We start from the raw sequence: 18238 nt of genomic DNA on the forward strand, positions 1-18238 counted from the left end.
TTTATTGTACCACTCTCTAACCTGGAGGGCTCTGTGAAAACTCACATTGTCCCAAACAACAACATAGATGGGATGCTCATCCTGCTGCCCTAACAAAGCATCTCGCATGTGATTGAGGAAAATGAGGAGCTGGTGAGTGTTGTAGGGCCCCAGGTTGGCATGATGGTGGACAACCCCATGATTGCTGATTGCAGCACATAATGTGACATTGCCACCACGCTGCCCAGGAACACCAACAATGGCCCGATGGCCAATCACATTACGGCCTCTCCTTCTCCTTTTGGTGAGATTAAACCCAGCTTCATCCATGTAGATGTATTGATGGGGTCTTTCCATTGCATCCAGTTGAAAAACCCTCTGTAGAAATAGATATAGTTTTGTAAGTGATACGGAAAAAGTGATTTAGGCCACTACAGTAAATCACTACTTAGAGTAATCAACATTGAATGTGTCTGGATATATGCCAACCTGTACATACTGGAATCTTTGCTCTTTGACTCTGTCTGAGTTGCGATCAAAGGGCACTCTGTATAGCTGTTTCATGCGCAGTCTGTTGCGCTTGAGGACACGATCAACAGTAGAGAGGCTGACACGGTTGATACCCTCAAAATTTAAATGGTCCTCAATGATCTTCTGCTGAATTTTGCTCAGTTTAATGGCATTGTTCTCACGGACCATATCAACAATTAGGGTCTCTTGGTGTGGGGAGAACATACCTGTCCTCCCACCCCCATGTGGCAGTCTTTCAATTCTACAAAAAGAGAACATGGGGTTACAAAAAATATACATGGAATACTAGGCCTACAAACAGTTAGACCAACCCTCCATTACAATACTACAGTACATTGGTACAGTGATGTACTGAAACATATATTTACTTACAGTATACTGTGGTACAGTATATAGTATGTCATACAGTAATTGCTGTCAACATTTACATACTGTACTATAATGTCAAAAAAAGGTAATTACCTGTTCTCTTCTCTAAATCTTCGGATTATGGTGGACACAGTGAATCTACTGATGTTTGGTTGTACCCTTTGTCCAGCCTCCCTCATGCTCATACCATGGACAAGAACATGATCAATCACAGTAGCTCTGATTTCATCAGATATTACTGTTCTTTGTCTTCGCTGACCACCTCGACCACCTCGACCTCCTCTCACACGAACTCTTCCTCTCAGATTTCTATCCATTGTAGGGCCTCACAAACCAGTGCTCTCTGAACTGGCTTACTGTATATGTTCCCTCACATCATTAGCCACAAGTGTGATCAATTTTGAGTTGTTGTGTTCAAGTGGTGACACCTGTGCTCTAATTGTGTTTGACTTTTGTCACCTGTGCTCACCATTATGCAGCACGGGTGCATCACAATGAAAATGTGTTGGCAAGTTATGTCTAAACAGGAGAAAAGTGCTTATGGTTTTGCCAAAAGAGTGATTGATTCAATCAGTGGGTTCAGGCAACTGAGCATTTGGTTCAGACAATAGGGTTTAGTGTTTTAGCAATTGAGAAAAACTGTAATGCGGGCAAGACTAAATACATGTTGTTCTCTGGTTCTCAGAAGAATGTTTCAGATGGACTACATATTTATTAATTGAATGGTTCTCCCATTGATCAGGTTCCCGCCTACAAATATCTGGGCATTTGGATTGACAAAACATATGGTTGAGCTAGTTAAAAATAAATTATTTTTTAGAAATAGATCTTGCCTCTCCCGAAATAGCAGGAAGCAGATTGTACAGTCAACTTTCCTGCCAGTTCTTGATTATGGTGACACCATTTACCAGATTGCAGCAGCCACTACTCTTAAACCTTTGGATGCCGTCTACCATAGCGCCATTCGTTTTATCACTGGTGACAGTTTTAATACTCACCACTGCATCCTGTATCAAAAGGTTGGCTGGTCCTCATTAAAGTCCCGTAGATCAATTCATTATTCCCTTTTTGTTTACAAAGCCCTACTACACAAGCTTCCAACTTACCTAACTTCGTTGCTAACATATAAAAGAATGAGCTACCAAACCCGCTTGCGGGATTGGTTAACTATTGAGGTCCCTCTGGTCTCTACCAATTTACAGTGCCTTGCAAAAGTATTATTTTTCCTATTTTGTTGCATTACAACCTGTATTAAATGGATTAATAAATAAATGAAATAGATTTTTATTTGGATTTCATGTAAATACCATACACAAAATAGTCCAAATTGGTGAAGTGAAATGAAAAAAATAACTTGTTTCAAAAAATTCAAAAAAATAAATAACGAAAAAGTGGTGCGTGCATATGTATTCACCCCCTTTGCTATGAAGCCCCTAAATAAGATCTGGTGCAACCAATTACCTTCAGAAGTCACATAATTAGTTGAATAAAGTCCACCTGTGTGCAATCTAAGTGTCACATGATCTCAGTATATATACACCTGTTCTGAAAGGACCCAGAGTCTGCAACACCACTAAGCAAGGGGCACCACCAAGCAAGCGGCACCATGAAGACCAAGGAGCTCTCCAAACACGTCAGGGACAAGGTTGTGGAGAAGTACAGATCAGGGTTGGGTTATAAGAAAATATCAGAAACTTTGAACATCCCACGGAGCACCATTAAATCCATTATTAAAAAATGGAAAGAATATGGCACCACAACAAACCTGCCAAGAGAGGGCCGCCCACCAAAACTCACGGACAAGGCAAGGAGGGCATTAATCAGAGAGGCAACAAAGAGACCAAAGATAACCCTGAAGGAGCTGCACATCTCCACAGCGGAGATTGGAGTATCTGTCCATTGGACCACTTTAAGCCATACACTCCACAGAGCTGGGCTTTACAGAAGAGTGGCCAGAAAAAAGCCATTACTTAAAGAAAAAAATAAGCAAACACGTTTGGTGTTCGCCAAAAGGCATGTGGGAGACTCCCCAAACATATGGAAGAAGGTACTCTGGTCAGATGAGACTAAAATTTAGCTTTTTGGCCATCAAGGAAAATGCTATATCTGGTGCAAACCCAACACCTCTCATCACCTATCATCACCCCGAAAACACCATCCCCACAGTGAAGCATGGTGGTGGCAACATCATGCTGTGTGGATGTTTTTCATCGGCAGGGACTGGGAAACTGGTCAGAATTGAAGGATTGATGGATGGCGCTAAATACAGGGAAATTCTTGATGGAAACCTGTTTCAGTCTTCCAGAGATTTGAGACTGGGACGGAGGTTCACCTTCCAGCAGGACAATGACCCTAAGCATACTGCTAAAGCAACACTCGAGTTGTTTAAGGGGAAACATTTAAGTGTCTTGGAATGGCCTAGTCAAATCCCAGACCGCAATCCAATTGAGAATCTGTGGTATGACTTAAAGGTTGCTGTACACCAGCGGAACCCATCCAACTTGAAGAAGCTGGAGCAGTTTTGCCTTGAAGAATGGGCAAAAATCCCAGTGGCTAGATGTGCCAATCTTATAGAGGCATACCCCAAGAGACTTGCAGCTGTAATTGCTGCAAAAGGTGGCTCTACAAAGTATTGACTTTGGGGGGGTGAATAGTTATGCACGCTCAAGTTTTCAGTTTTTTTGTCTTATTTCTTGTTCGTTTCACAATAAAAAATATTTTGCATCTTCAAAGTCGTAGGCATGTTGTGTAAATCAAATGATACAAACCCCCCAAAAATCCATTTTAATTCCAGGTTGTAAGGCAACAAAATAGGAAAAATGCCAAGTGGGATGAATACTTTCGCAAGCCACTGTAGGTAAATCCTCCTTTAGTTTTAGTGCCCCCTATTGTTGGAATAACTTACAAAATTCCTTGCATCTTGATTCCCTGGTGTCGCTAGGGCAGTTTAGGACTCTGGTGTTGAATTAATTCATTGAGGAGTGCAGTTGTTTCAATTGATTATAGTGGTTTATTTGTTGAAATATTGGTATTGAGGTTGTGCCTTGTGGTAATTTGTATTTTTCTTGTTTTAATTGTAATGTAAATTGTTCTTCCTGTTATGAGAACATTGTTGTACTCAGGGCACCATTGGGAATAAGACCCTGGTCTCAATTGGGCTACCCTAAATAAATAGAAGTTAATAAAATAATAAAATAAATTACAGTTAAGCCAGGACTGTGCTGGACAAACACCATAAAAATAAAAAATAATCACAATTCTGGTGTTCCAGGCGACACATCTGATCGTTTTCAACAATTTATACTCTACAATGAGCATGTTTTCCATTAAGCTACTTTTTCTGCTCTGAACAGCAGAACCTGGAAACTTGTTTTTCATTATACGAGCACCGTGAAGAATGTATATTGAACACTTTGAATGAAGAATCCTCTCTAAATTGAAAATTGTAAAGTAATACAGTGGGGGGAAAAAAGTATTTAGTCAGCCACCAATTGTGCAAGTTCTCCCACTTAAAAAGATGAGAGAGGCCTGTAATTTTCATCATAGGTACACGTCAACTATGACAGACAAAATGAGGGAAAAAAATCCAGAAAATCACATTGTAGGATTTTTAATGAATTTATTTGAAAATTATGGTGGAAAATAAGTATTTGGTCAATAACAAAAGTTTCTCAATACTTTGTTATATACCCTTTGTTGGCAATGACACAGGTCAAACGTTTTCTGTAAGTCTTCACAAGGTTTTCACACACTGTTGCTGGTATTTTGGCCCATTCCTCCATGCAGATCTCCTCTAGAGCAGTGATGTTTTGGGGCTGTCGCTGGGCAACACAGACTTTCAACTCCCTCCAATGATTTTCTATGGGGTTGAGATCTGGAGACTGGCTAGGCCACTCCAGGACCTTGAAATGCTTCTTACGAAGCCACTCCTTCGTTGCCCGGGCGGTGTGTTTGTGATCATTGTCATGCTGAAAGACCCAGCCACGTTTCATCTTCAATGCCCTTGCTGATGGAAGGAGGTTTTCACTCAAAATCTCATGATACATGGCCCCATTCATTCTTTCCTTTACACGGATCAGTCGTCCTGGTCCCTTTGCAGAAAAACAGCCCCAAAGCATGATGTTTCCACCCCCATGCTTCACAGTAGGTATGGTGTTCTTTGGATGCAACTCAGCATTCTTTGTCCTCCAAACACGACGAGTTGAGTTTTTACCAAAAAGTTCTATTTTGGTTTCATCTGACCATATGACACTCTCCCAATCCTCTTCTGGATCATCCAAATGCACTCTAGCAAACTTCAGACGGGCCTGGACATGTACTGGCTTAAGCAGGGGGACACGTCTGGCACTGCAGGATTTGAGTCCCTGGCGGCGTAGTGTGTTACTGATGGTAGGCTTTATTACTTTGGTCCCAGCTCTCTGCAGGTCATTCACTAGGTCCCCCCGTGTGGTTCTGGGATTTTTGCTCAACGTTCTTGTGATCATTTTGACCCCACGGGGTGTGATCTTGCGTGGAGCCCCAGATCGAGGGAGATTATCAGTGGTCTTGTATGTCTTCCATTTCCTAATAATTGCTCCCACAGTTGATTTCTTCAAACCAAGCTGCTTACCTATTGCAGATTCAGTCTTCCCAGCCTGGTGCAGGTCTACAATTTTGTTTCTGGTGTCCTTTGACAGCTCTTTGGTCTCAAATACTTATTTTCCACCATAATTTGCAAATAAATTCATAAAAAATCCTACAATGTGATTTTCTGGATTTTTTTTCCTCATTTTGTCTGTCATAGTTGACGTGTACCTATGATGAAAATTACAGGCCTCTCTCATCTTTTTAAGTGGGAGAACTTGCACAATTGTTGGCTGACTAAATACTTTTTTCCCCCACTGTACCTGCAAAGTAAAAATCTATCCTTTGGAATGGAAAAGAGAGAGAGACAGAAGGAGAAAGGAGAGGGAGAGAGAGAGAGGGCGAGAGAGAGAGAGGGCGAGAGAGCTAAGATTAAAACGCTGCCTCACCAGAGGGGTTGAAAGATGAGCTGTAGTTTGCATGACAGATTAATGTTATTTACTATACTCCACACCACACTGACCTCTCCTCACACTGTGTGCTGCATAATATGCACATCTACGTGTGCGTTAGTAATTTCTATAAGGCCAGCCAATTGTCTGTGCCTTTCAAACATGACTCAGGGACACTAACCCTGCCCTCATTATAAACAGCATATGGCTTTCCATGCAAGGGATTTAAATAGCCCAGAGTATGTCTACACCAGTAATAATACAGACAAGCTGTACACTACATGACCAAAAGTATGTGGACACCTGCTTGTCGAACATCTCATTCATGGGCATTAATATGGAGTTGGTCCCCCCCTTTGCTGCTTTAACAGCCTCCACTCTTCTGGGAAGGCTTTCCACTAGATGTTGGAACATTGCTGCGGGGACTTGCTTCCATTCAGCCGCAAGAGCATTCGTGAGGTCGGGTTGGGCGATTAGGCCTGGCTCGCAGTCGGCATTCCAATTCATCCCAAAGTTGTTCGATGGGGTTGAGGTCAGGGCTCTGTGCAGGCCATTCAAGTTCTTCCACACCGATCTCGACAAACCATTTCTGTATGGACCTCGCTTTGTGCACGGGGGCATTGTCATGCTGAAACAGGAAAGGGCCTTCCCCAAACTGTTGCCACAAAGTTGGAAGCACAGAATCGTCTAGAATGTAATTGTATGCTGTAGCATTAAGATTTCCCATCACTGGAACTAAGGGGCCTAGCCCGAACCATGAAAAACAGCCCCAGACCAATATTCCTCCTCCACCAAACTTTACAGTTGGCACTATGCATTCAGGCAGGTAGTGTTCTCCTGGCATCCGCCAAACCCAGATTCGTCCGTCGGACTGGCAGATGGTGAAGCGTGATTCATCACTCCAGAGAACGCATTTCCACTGCTCCAGAGTCCAAAGGCGGCAAGGTTTACACACATGAAGCTCCCGACGAACAGTTATTGTGCTGACGTTGCTTCCAGAGACATTCTGTGAGCTTGTGTGGCCTACCACTTTGCAGCTGAGCTTTTGTTCTTCCTAGACATTTCCACTTCACAATAACAGCACTTACAGTTGACCGGGGCAGCTCTAGCAGGGCAGAAATTTGACGAACTGACTTGTTGGAAAGGTGGCATGCCACGTTGAAAGTCACTGAGCTCTTCAGTAAGGCCATTCTACTGCCAATGTTTGTCTATGGAGATTGCATGGATGTGTGCTCAATTTTATACACCTGTCAGCAACGGGTGTGGCTGAAATAGCCTAATCTACTAATTTGAAGGGGTGTCCACATACTTTTGTATATATAGTGTAAATTGGTAAGACAGTGGCAAACAGCGGCAGACTTCCTCCATCTCATTCATAAGATCATCATCGTAAAAAGCCAAACTGACACAAATTGAACCCAACTTAAATAGCAGGCCTTAACTTGGCAGCCCTTTCTGTGTGATCCAGTATGTGTAGGGAGTCAGAGAGCCACAGGGGCTAAAGGAGAGGCTCAGGGTTAATGTAGAGCTCCAGATCCACTGAATCTAGGCCAGGACATCTCTTTTTCAGTGACCTTGGCTGCTGGAAAAGTGCCATTCTATGGGCTGGGATCCATTCCTCACTCCCCAGTGGCCCATTCCACCCCTACTGTACTTCCCCCTCTCCCACCACCAACACTAAAGTCACAACCACAACTTTGTGACTCTTCCTGTTTCCTCCTCCTCTCCTGCACAGTATGAAGGGGATGTGGATTACCAGAGCAGGACTGGTCATCACAAACATGGTCTGTCTGTCCGTCCGTCTGTCTGTCACACTATTGGCACCACCATGATGGATACTGTATGACAGATTTCTTATATGTTATTCCACCTTTACGTTTAGCGGTTAACCTCATGGAGATAACAACTATCTAGTGAGTTGTGGTACAGACAAAGCAGCAGGGCCAACAGTATTGCATGTCATTACAAACACTAATCTTTCTCCTGTCACTCATCAATCATCCTAACATGAGGTTTGACATTAACGTTAATTGGGGTCTGGAATCGATTGAAAACATGACATGACAGACCCTGTGCATATTGTGGTCCTCTGTAGCTCAGTTGGTATAGCATGGTGCTTGCACTGCCAAGGTTGTGGGTTCAATTCCTGGGGCCACCCATATGTGAAATGTATGCACGCGTGACTGTATGTCACTGGATAGAAGCGTCTGCTAAATGGCATATATTATTTGTCCATCAAATCCACAGTCGGGTAGTTACAGTATGTGATAGATAGATTGACCCTGACATGTCTGCCAGGTAACACAATATTTGAACACCTTGACAGATGAGAGTCTGTCAAGGTGTTCAAAGAGACATGCCCTCGTTATACAGACTCATGTCTGAGAGTTCAATGAATAGCTAATGGTTTTTAACATCAGAACAGCCTTAGAATGCTTGACTGGACTTAAATTAATCAAGGCAAAATGGATGATTTTCCAATAGCTTTGGTGGCCCTCAGTGTCTTTCTCCTACGCCACTCAAATCGATCGCCTTGGGTCGGGATCAAGAGTGGAAAACAATTAGGGTTTACATTTTCATGCTTTTCTGCAGGTGTTCATTTACAATTTGGGGGCATGGATCGATGGCTCACACTGGATAACGGTGAACTCTCCCTACCTCTCTCTGCCTCTCTCTATCGCCCCTCTGGCTGGCATCATGTCCCTCCAGCCTCTTATAGCCAGCAATACTCTCCCACTCCCCAATTAATCTATCTCAGTCAGAGTCTGACTGATTGATTTCCATATCAATCAGTCATGAGTCCTCTCTCACCAGACCAGTAACAAAAACACCAAACTGGGTATAATGAGCTGATTGATCTAATGAAGAGGCCCGGTCAGTCCTTACACAGGGAGATAAGCCTGGCTGTAGTCCCATGGAGACTGGCCAGTGTGTAATGGCAGTAATAAGGCTGGGGAAGGTCAACAGAGCTGGAATAATGAAGCCAGTGTGTAATTATATAGGGGCCGAGACAGAGACCTCAGATCTGAGGTCAGTTTCACAGGCCATTATTCTGTATTAATCGCTGCTCTTCACAGTACCAGTCTGGCTCTTGATTAGCTAGCTATTCAGACACTATCGTTTGGCTTCTCAATCATTACATTGCCAACATGTTACACTCGTAATGACTACCCTGGCACCACAGCCTGTATTTGTGGAATGCAACAAGTGTGTATTTGTGTGTGTATTATGTGTCTATATGCTTCTAAGAGTGTTTCTAACAGTTATCCGTCTTGAACTGTGCCCGAGCGGTTGTTGGAAAACTGTATCTCTTCTGATGAAAGAGAACGTCTTTGAATTGCCCATTACTTGTCAATTCTAACAATGGCTCTTCCAAAAAAAGAATGTTGAGAATGGATGGAACTTCAAAGTGTTCAGAAGTGAATGAGTCATTGTGGAAGTATGAGTGTAGAACACATAAAGAATAGCCCTGGCTGTCTGAATAACTCCTGCCCCTGGTGAGGAACACGCCAGTTGAAAGGCCAAGTGTCTAATGATGTCTTCTATGGTGGAAGAGCAGGGCGGGATGCGACAAAGTTAGAGGAAGTTAGCTACTGTATCGAGTTCTGGTCTATAACCTCTGACTCATATGCAGCCGGGTATATACAGTGCTTCAGAAACTGTTGACTTTGACCTTGACTTTTTCCACATTTAGTTGTGTTACAAAGTGGGATTAAATTGGATTTAGTTGTAATTTTTTTGTCAACGATCTACAAAAAATACTCTGTAATGTCAAAGCGGAATGATTAATGATTATATATATACACATATATACAGTCCCAGCCAAACTTTTGGACACACCTACTCATTCCAGGGTTGTTCTTTATTTGTACTATTTTCTACAATGTAAAATAATAATGAAGACATCAAAACTATGAAATAAGACATATGGAATCATGTAGTAACCAGAAAAGTGTTAAACAAATCAAAATATATTTCATATTTGAGATTCTTCAAATAGCCACCCTTTTCCTTGATGACAGCTTTGCACACCCTTGTCATTCTCTCAACCAGCTTAATGAGGTAGTCACCTGGAATGTATTTCAATTAACAGGTGTGCCTTGTTAAAGTTTATTTGTGGAACTTCTTTGCTTCTTAATGCATTTGAGCCAATCAGTTGTGTTGTGATAAGGTAGGGGGAGGGGTGTGGGGGTATACAGAAGATAGCCCTATTTGGTAAAAGACCAAGTCCATATTATGGCAAGAACAGCTCAAATAAGCAAAGAGAAACAACAGTCCATCATTACTTTAAGACATGAAGGTCAGTCAATATGGAAAATGTCAAGAACTTTGAAAGTTTCTTCAAGTGCAGTCGCAAACACCATCAAGTGCTATAATGAAACTGGCTCTCATGAGGACCGCCTCAGGAATGGAAGACCCAGAGTTACCTCTGCTGCAGAGGATAAGTTCATTAGAGTTACCCGCCTCAGAAATTGCAGCCCAAATAAATGCTTCACAGAGTTCAAGTAACAGACACATCTCAACATCAACTGTTTAGAGGAGACTGTGTGAATCAGTCCTTCATGGTCGAATTGCTGCAAAGAAACCACAACTAAAGGACACCAATAAGCAGAAGAGACTTGCTTGGGCCAAGAAACACGAGCAATGGACATTAGACCGGTGGAAATTTGTCCATATTGGATATTTTTGGTTCCAACCGCTGTGGCATTGTGAGATGCGGTGAGGGTGAACTGATGATCTCCGCATGTGTATTTCCCACCGTAAAGCATGGAGGAGGGGGTGTTATGGTATGGGGATGCTGGTGACACTGTCTGTGATTTATTTATAATTCAAGGCGCACAACCAGCATGGCTACCACAGCATTCTGCAGAGATACGCCATCCCATCTGGTTTGGGCTTAGTGGGACTATCATTTGTTTTTCAACAGGACAATGACCCAACACACCTCCGGGGGGGGGGGGGGGGGGGGGGGGTTGTATCATTTGATTTACACAACATGCCTACCACTTTGAAGATGCAAAATAATTTTTGGGGTGAAAAAAACAAAAAATAAGACAAAAAAACTTGAAAACTTGAGTGTGCATAACTTGTCGTCCCCCCCCTCCTCCAAAGTCAATACTTTGTAGAGCCACCTTTTACTTTGTAGAGCCACCTTTTGCAGCAATTACAGCTGCAAGTCTCTTGGGGTATGTCTCTATAAGCTTGGCACATCTAGCCACTGGGATTTTTGACCATTCTTCAAGGCAAAACTGCTCCAGCTCTTTCAAGTTGGACGGGTTCTGCTGGTGTACAGCAATCTTTAAGTCATACCACAGATTCTCAATTGGATTGAGGTCTGGGCATTGACTAGGCCATTCCAAGACATTTAAATGTTTCCCCTTAAACCACTCGAGTGTTGCTTTAGCAGTATGCTTAGGGTCATTGTCCTGCTGGAAGGTGAACCTACGTCCCAGTTTCAAATCTCTGGAAGACTGAAACAGGTTTCCCTCAAGAATTTCCCTGTATTTAGCGCCATCCATCATTCCTTCAATTCTGACCAGTTTCCCAGTCCCTGCCGATGAAAAACTTCCACACAGCATGATGCTGCCACCACCATGCTTCACTGTGGGGATGATGTTCTCGGGGTGATGAGAGGTGTTGGGTTTGCGCCAGACATAGCGTTTTCCTTGATGGCCAAAAAGCTCAATTTTAGTCTCATCTGACCAGAGTACCTTCTTCCATATGTTTTGGGAGTCCCCACATGCCTTTTGGCGAACACCAAATGTGTTTGCTTACTTTTTTCTTCAAGCAATGGCTTTTTTCTGGCCATTGTTTTTTGGTGGGCAGCCCTCTCTTGGCAGGTTTGTTGTGGTGCCATATTCTTTCAATTTTTTTATAATGGATTTAATGGTGCTCCGTGGGATGTTCAAAGTATCTGATATTTTTTTATAACCCAACCCTGATCTGTACTTCTCCACAACTTTGTCCCTAACGTGTTTGGAGAGCTCCTTGGTCTTCATGGTGCCGCTTGCTTGGTGGTGCCCCTTGCTTAGTGGTGTTGTAGGCTCTGGGGCCTTTCAGAACAGGTGTATATATACTGAGATCATGTGACAGATCATGTGACACTTAGATTGCGCACAGGTGGACTTTATTTAACTAATTATGTGACTTCTGAAGGTAATTGGTTGCACCAGATCTTATTTAGGGGCTTCATAGCAAAGGGTGTGAATACATATGCACGTACCACTTTTCTGTTTTTATTTTTTTCATTTCACTTCACCAATTTGGACTATTTTGTGTATGTCCATTACATGAAATCCCCCCCCAATTTTTTTTTTTAATTACAAGTTGTAATTCAACAAAATAGGAAAAACGCCAAGGGGGATGAATGCTTTTGCAAGGCACTGTATATATAAATATATATATATATATATATATATATATATATATATATATATATATATATATATATATATATATATATATATCCTGATTAGATAAGTATTCAACCCCCTGAGTCAATGTTAGAATCACCTTTGGCAGTGATTAATCTTTTGGGGTAAGTCTCTAAAAGCTTTGCACACCTGGATTTGCCCATTATTCTTTTTAAAACTCTTCAAGCTCTGTCAAATTGGTTGTTGATCATTGTTAGACAGCCATTTTCAAGACTTGCCATAGATTCTCAAGTCGGTTTAAGTCAAAACTGTAACTAAGCCACTCAATAGCATTAAATTACATCTTGGTCAGCAACTCCAGTGTATATTTGACCTCGTGTCTTAGGTTATTGTCCTGCTGAAAGGTGAATTTGTCTCCCAGTGTCTGTTGTAAAGCAGACTGAATCAGGTTTTCCTCTATGATTTTGCCTGTTCTTAGCTCTATTCCTTTTCTTTTTATTCCCCCCAAAAACTCCCTAGTCCTTGCCGATGACAGGCATACAGTACCCATAATATGATGCTGCCACCATCGTGCTTGAAAATATGAAGAGTCGTACTCAGTGATGAATTTTGTTGGATTTTCCCCAAACATAAGGCTTTTTATTCAGGACAAAAAGTGAATTTCTTTGACACATTTCTTTGCAGTATTACTTTAGTGCCTTATTACAAACAGGATGAATGTTTTGGAATATTTTTTATTCTGTACAGGCTTCCTTATTTTCACTCTGTCATTTAGGTTAGTATTGTGGAGTAACTACAATGTTGTTGATCCATCCTCAGTTTTCTCCTATCACAGCCATTCAACTCTGTAACTGTTTTAAAATCACCGTTGACCTCATGGTGAAATCCTTGAGCGGTTTCCTTCCTCTCCGGCAACTGAGTTAGGAAGGACGCCTGTATCTTTGTAGTGACTGGGTTATTGATACACCATCCATAGCATAATAAATAACTTCACCATGCTCAAAGGTATATTCAGTGTCTGCTTTTTTATACATTTTTTCAATCTACCAATAGGTGCTCTTCTTTGCGAGGCATTGGAAAACCTCCCTGGTCTTTGTGGTTGAATCTGTTCTTGAAAAATCACTACTCGACTGAGGGACCTTACAGATAATTGTATGTGGCGGGTATAGAAATGGGATAGTCATTCAAAAATCATGTTAATCACTATTATTGCACACAGAGTGAGGCCATGCAACTTGTTATGTGACTTGTTAAGCACATTTTTACTCCTGAACTTATTTAGGGTTGCCACAACAAAGGGGTTGAATACTTACTTATTGACTCAAGTCATTTCAACTTTTCATTTTTAATTAATTTTAAAACATCAAAAATACTAAATTCCAGTTTGACATACTGGGGGATTGTGTGTAGATCAGTGGGGGAAAATTTCAATTTAGTCCATTTTAAATTCAGGCTGAAAACAAGAAGTCAAGGGGTGTGAATACTTTCTCAAAGCACTGTATCTGAGTGAGCCATACTGGGAAGGACAGAGGTCTTCCAATAATTGGATTTGAAGTTCATTTTGTGTGACTTTCTTTAGATGTCATAGGATTTAGACTTTGCACTGTCAACCTTGAGGCAAGGTAATCATTGTAAGCCAGTTCTGTTTTAATGCATCCACACAGACACACAGCCAGCACAATTGTGTGTATAAAGAATAGATGTCCTCTGAATAGTCTCATCGGTGTGTTCCATGTACAGCACCCATGTTATAGAAAAATACCAGTTGCTGTAAATGCAACGTGACTGATTTATTCCTGCACTTCAGGATGATACTACTGCACTGTATTATGAAATATGTAGCATGTCACATCTCCAGATATAATTAAGTGTTTTCTCTTTGAAACATTTATATTACTGATCATGGCAATGGCCTTGCATACAGTATGTTTGGAAAGACAATATATTCTGAAGGGCTTTATCAAACTACTCTGTTTATTCAGAGTGCTTTTGATACTCTGTAGCTTGCTTCATTGAGATGGTTCCTTTGATCAGCAGAGTATGTGGAGGATCAGGCATCTCTTTCTACCCTTGAAGTAGCTAGCGTCCATGTGTGGTTTCCCCCCCCCCATACATTTCTCAAATGTACCATGTCAACCTGTCATGCTCAGCATTAACCGCCCGCAGCCAAACACGAGGGTTCATTCCCCATCAGTGGCTAGCACCACGCTAAATATGCTCAAGAGGGAAAATAAATGTGTGTGTATGCTGCATGTGTGTGTATGAGAGAAAGTGTGTGTGTGTGTGTTTTGCTTGTGTCAAGAGATCATCACTGATACAATATACATAGTATGTGAGTGTCTATGTGGCAGAGGGGGTGCAAATAGCATTTTGTCTGTGTGTGTGTGTGCACGTGTGTGCGCGTTTGTGCGCGTGTGTGTACAAAATGTGTGTGTACAGTGCTTGTGCGCTTGCATATCTCAGAGCAGGATAAAGGCAGTGGTGCAGTGACAGGCATCTAATCTGAGCATATTTGATTGGCCTAGCAAGGTCTGTGAGAAATAAGCCACAGCGTTTGACTTGTTAAAATGGATGTTCCTAACTAAGACCCTTGTTGGCCCTGACATAACTGGGACGTAGTTCTCTTTGTCAATGCTAATAATCAATTCACATGCTGGGAAAAGCTGACAGCACTCCCCCACTGACTGTGTTTGGCGCCATCCTCCAACACAAGTACCACATTCCCATGCATTAATAAATAACCCAATCAGTTACCAATTCCAGAGGAAGCATCACACACATATACTGAATCCTAATATCTACAAAGGAGTAAACATTACATACAAAACAATGTCATTGGATCTGTTTTATCTTTATGCAGTCCCTTTTCTCTGTTTAGGGGTTTAAAGGTTTGATGGTTTGATGCTAATGACAGTTAATACACCCAGGATTCTGTCTGAATGACTTCATCTGATGAAAGAAGGGTACATCTTGCTACTCATACAGTACAGGACTTGGTGCATGTGAAGGGAAGCTTAGTGTGTGTGTGCGTGCGTATCTGTGTTCATATGTGTACGTGTGTGTTTGTGTGTGTTTGTGTCCAGTGTATGTGTATGTGTATGGAATAATCACGGCAGGTATCCCCTTGAGGGCGAATTGAGCCAGCCTGGGTAGCAGCATCATTTCTCATTGTAGATTAAGCATTAATAACGGGAGACCTGGGGATGAGTTCCATCTGGGCCAGCCAGGCTAGTGCACCCCACCCCACCGCTGAGGGGATAGTCACAGAACACTGACTACACAGGCCTATAAACCCTCGCCCTCACAGAGTTGAACAAACAACAGAAAACGTTCTCTCTCTCTCCCTCGTTTTCTCTCTCTCTCTCCCTCGTTTTCTCTCTTTCTGTCCCTCTCCTTCAGTGGTGCTCACTGCTGGAACATTGCTGCTCAGTGACTTGTCATGTCCATTTTCATCCCCATTCTCTTTATAACAGGTTGTTAATCAATACAGTAACAGGTACAGGGATTCTTCCCTCACTGCAGGAGCCAGGAGCACAGAGGCATGAAGTGTGAACATCTCCCAACCCTCCTTCCCTCCCTTCCCTCCTCTCCATCCTCTCCACTATCCCCCTGTCCTATCTATTCATTCTCCCTTCCCCACCACCTCACTCCCCATCCTCTCCATCCCCTCCTATCTGGATCCTATCAACTGATAACATCAAGGCAGTGTAAATATATAAATCAGTCTAACATATTGCATTCTATCTCTGACCATGTCAGATACAATTCCCTCGTGAATAAAGCTTGTAAGGTTTTTTGTTATGTGGAGGCCATGTTTAGTTAACATAAACAAACAATTCTCCAGAGGGCCATGGTTAAAACATGTTTTCATGGTAGAGTGGAGGAGACATTGTTTGGCTGGCTTTCTAGTCTGTGTGGGGACAAAACTGTCTGCTGGAAGAACTGCACTGCTGTTTTCAAGGTTATAACTCTTTAAATGTTTAGTTCAGAAGGGTTTCCACTTTGTGAAATGCACTGAACATGCTTTCTTAAGTTGGGTGAGTCAACCAAGTTCGGAGTCCTTAGCCTTAAAAGTTTATACAGTTGGTTTTAAGGATGAATTCGCGTAGTTTTCTGTCTCAAGGCTCATATCTAATTCATACTCCAGAACTGATCAAGATGTCAGATGGAGCTAACCAAGCCTATGAAAGAGATTGAAGAGGGCAGACGTACGCCCCGTCATTGTAATGTCATTCATAATGAAGACGTCTCGGTGTCGTTCCTTTGTGAGGCCAGCCTAGATTACTTTCATCTTTGAGGAGTTTGAGGTGAAACAATAAAGACTGCATCAGGATAAATGAATTCTGAAGGCGTGAAGGAGCTGGGCTCTCTGTTCTGTTCTATCTCACTGGGCTTGTGACTGCCTGTGCTCTCTATTTCCCTGTAACCGCGTTGATTCTTTTCCTCAGTTAGGCGTTTCAGGTGTATAAGCCCAGGGGGTCCCAGAGTTGTGTTTTTTATTTATTAATTTATGAACCTAAGCTGCCTTGGACCATGCCATGTGCAACATGGGCCATTCCCAGGTGCTCAACAGAGCACCTGAGGTATTGCTTGTCTCCCACAATCCTTTGCAGCACATACCCAGATTCAACTTAGTCTCCAACTAAGAGTGCTTAATTATCTTAATTGACTTCACTAAGACAGAAGAGAGTCATGCAGAAATGAGCCGTATTAGGAAGAAAAGAGTTGAAACACCTCAGCATGTGGATGTCTCTCTCAAAAGTAATATAATAATTACAAAGTTATAAACTACTGTAAAGAAAAGTACCTCTACACTACATTTAGTGAGCTAATGCTTTTTAGAATAAAGCATCTGACTATTAAGCCAAGGATGGATACAGCACATATGACATACAGTATTTAGTCAAACGAAGCATATCTATTGGTGAAAGTGAATAACATGCTATGAAGATGTCCTTACCGTCCACACAAGAGGGTTTGTTGCGTGTCGTCCCGGCCACTTTTCCTGGTAGACAGGAGCACTTGACGGTCTGGGAGCGCTCTTCGATACGGTTCTTATTACAGCACCGGTGGGCTGCGATCACCTCACACGTACCTCCTTCTAAGGACACACGGGCAGAGGGACAGACGGACACATGGTTAGCCTACCGCAGGGGAGCTGAGGAATTTGATTGGATAATTTCCGTGGAGCATACAGTACACTAGAACGTCGAGAGTAGGATTCATGTTGGATTATGAATTGGTATATGCGGAGGGTAGAAAATGGTATGCTAGAAATGAAATAAATCCCTGCTGTGAATTCAATATTTGAATAAATGATCAACAGTGGGCCATACCTTCCCCTCCCTGCTGAATCCCCCCCCCCCCCCCCCCCCCCCCCTCTCTGTGGATGACTTCGTCAACTATTTTGAAAAGCAGGTTGACGACATCCGATCCTCGTTTGTTAAGTCAAATGACACTGCTGGTCCTGCTCACACTACCCTACCCTATGCTTTGACTTCTTTCTCCCCTCTCTCTCCAGATGAAATCTTGCGACTTGTGACGGCCGGCCGCCCAACAACCTGCCCACTTGACCCTTTCCCCTCCTCTCTTCTCCAGACCATTTCCGGAGACCTTCTCCCTTACCTCACCTCGCTCATCAACTCATCCTTGACCGCTGGCAATGTCCCTTCTGTCTTCAAGAGAGCGAGAGTTGCACCCCTTCTCAAAAAACCTACACTCGATCCCTCCGATGTCAACAACTACAGACCAGTATCCCTTCTTTCATTTCTCTCCAAAACTCTTGAGCGTGCCGTCTTTAGCCAACTCTCTTGCTATCTCTCTCAGAATGACCATCTTGATCCAAACCAGTCAGGTTTCAAGACTGGTCATTCAACTGAGACTGCTCTTCTCTGTGTCACGGAGGCTCTCCGCACTGCTAAAGCTAACTCTCTCTCCTCTGCTCTTGTCCTTCTAGACCTGTCTGCTGCC

At 42.6% G+C, this 18238-nt stretch overlaps 1 protein-coding gene across 1 annotated transcript in view; it reads right to left on the reverse strand.

The window, feature by feature from the left end:
* The window catches only part of LOC311139059 (chemokine-like protein TAFA-1), a 278014-nt gene that overhangs the window by 36991 nt on the left and 222785 nt on the right, over positions 1 to 18238 (reverse strand). Inside the window, exon 3 of the mRNA XM_084173913.1 lies at positions 17229 to 17369. Coding sequence (XP_084030039.1) covers positions 17229 to 17369 — 141 coding nt within the window. The remainder of the gene's footprint in view (positions 1 to 17228; positions 17370 to 18238) is intronic.

The sequence above is a fragment of the Coregonus lavaretus genome (genome assembly GCF_964263955.1).
Source record: "Coregonus lavaretus genome assembly, chromosome: 12".
Lineage (NCBI taxonomy): Eukaryota > Metazoa > Chordata > Actinopteri > Salmoniformes > Salmonidae > Coregonus > Coregonus lavaretus.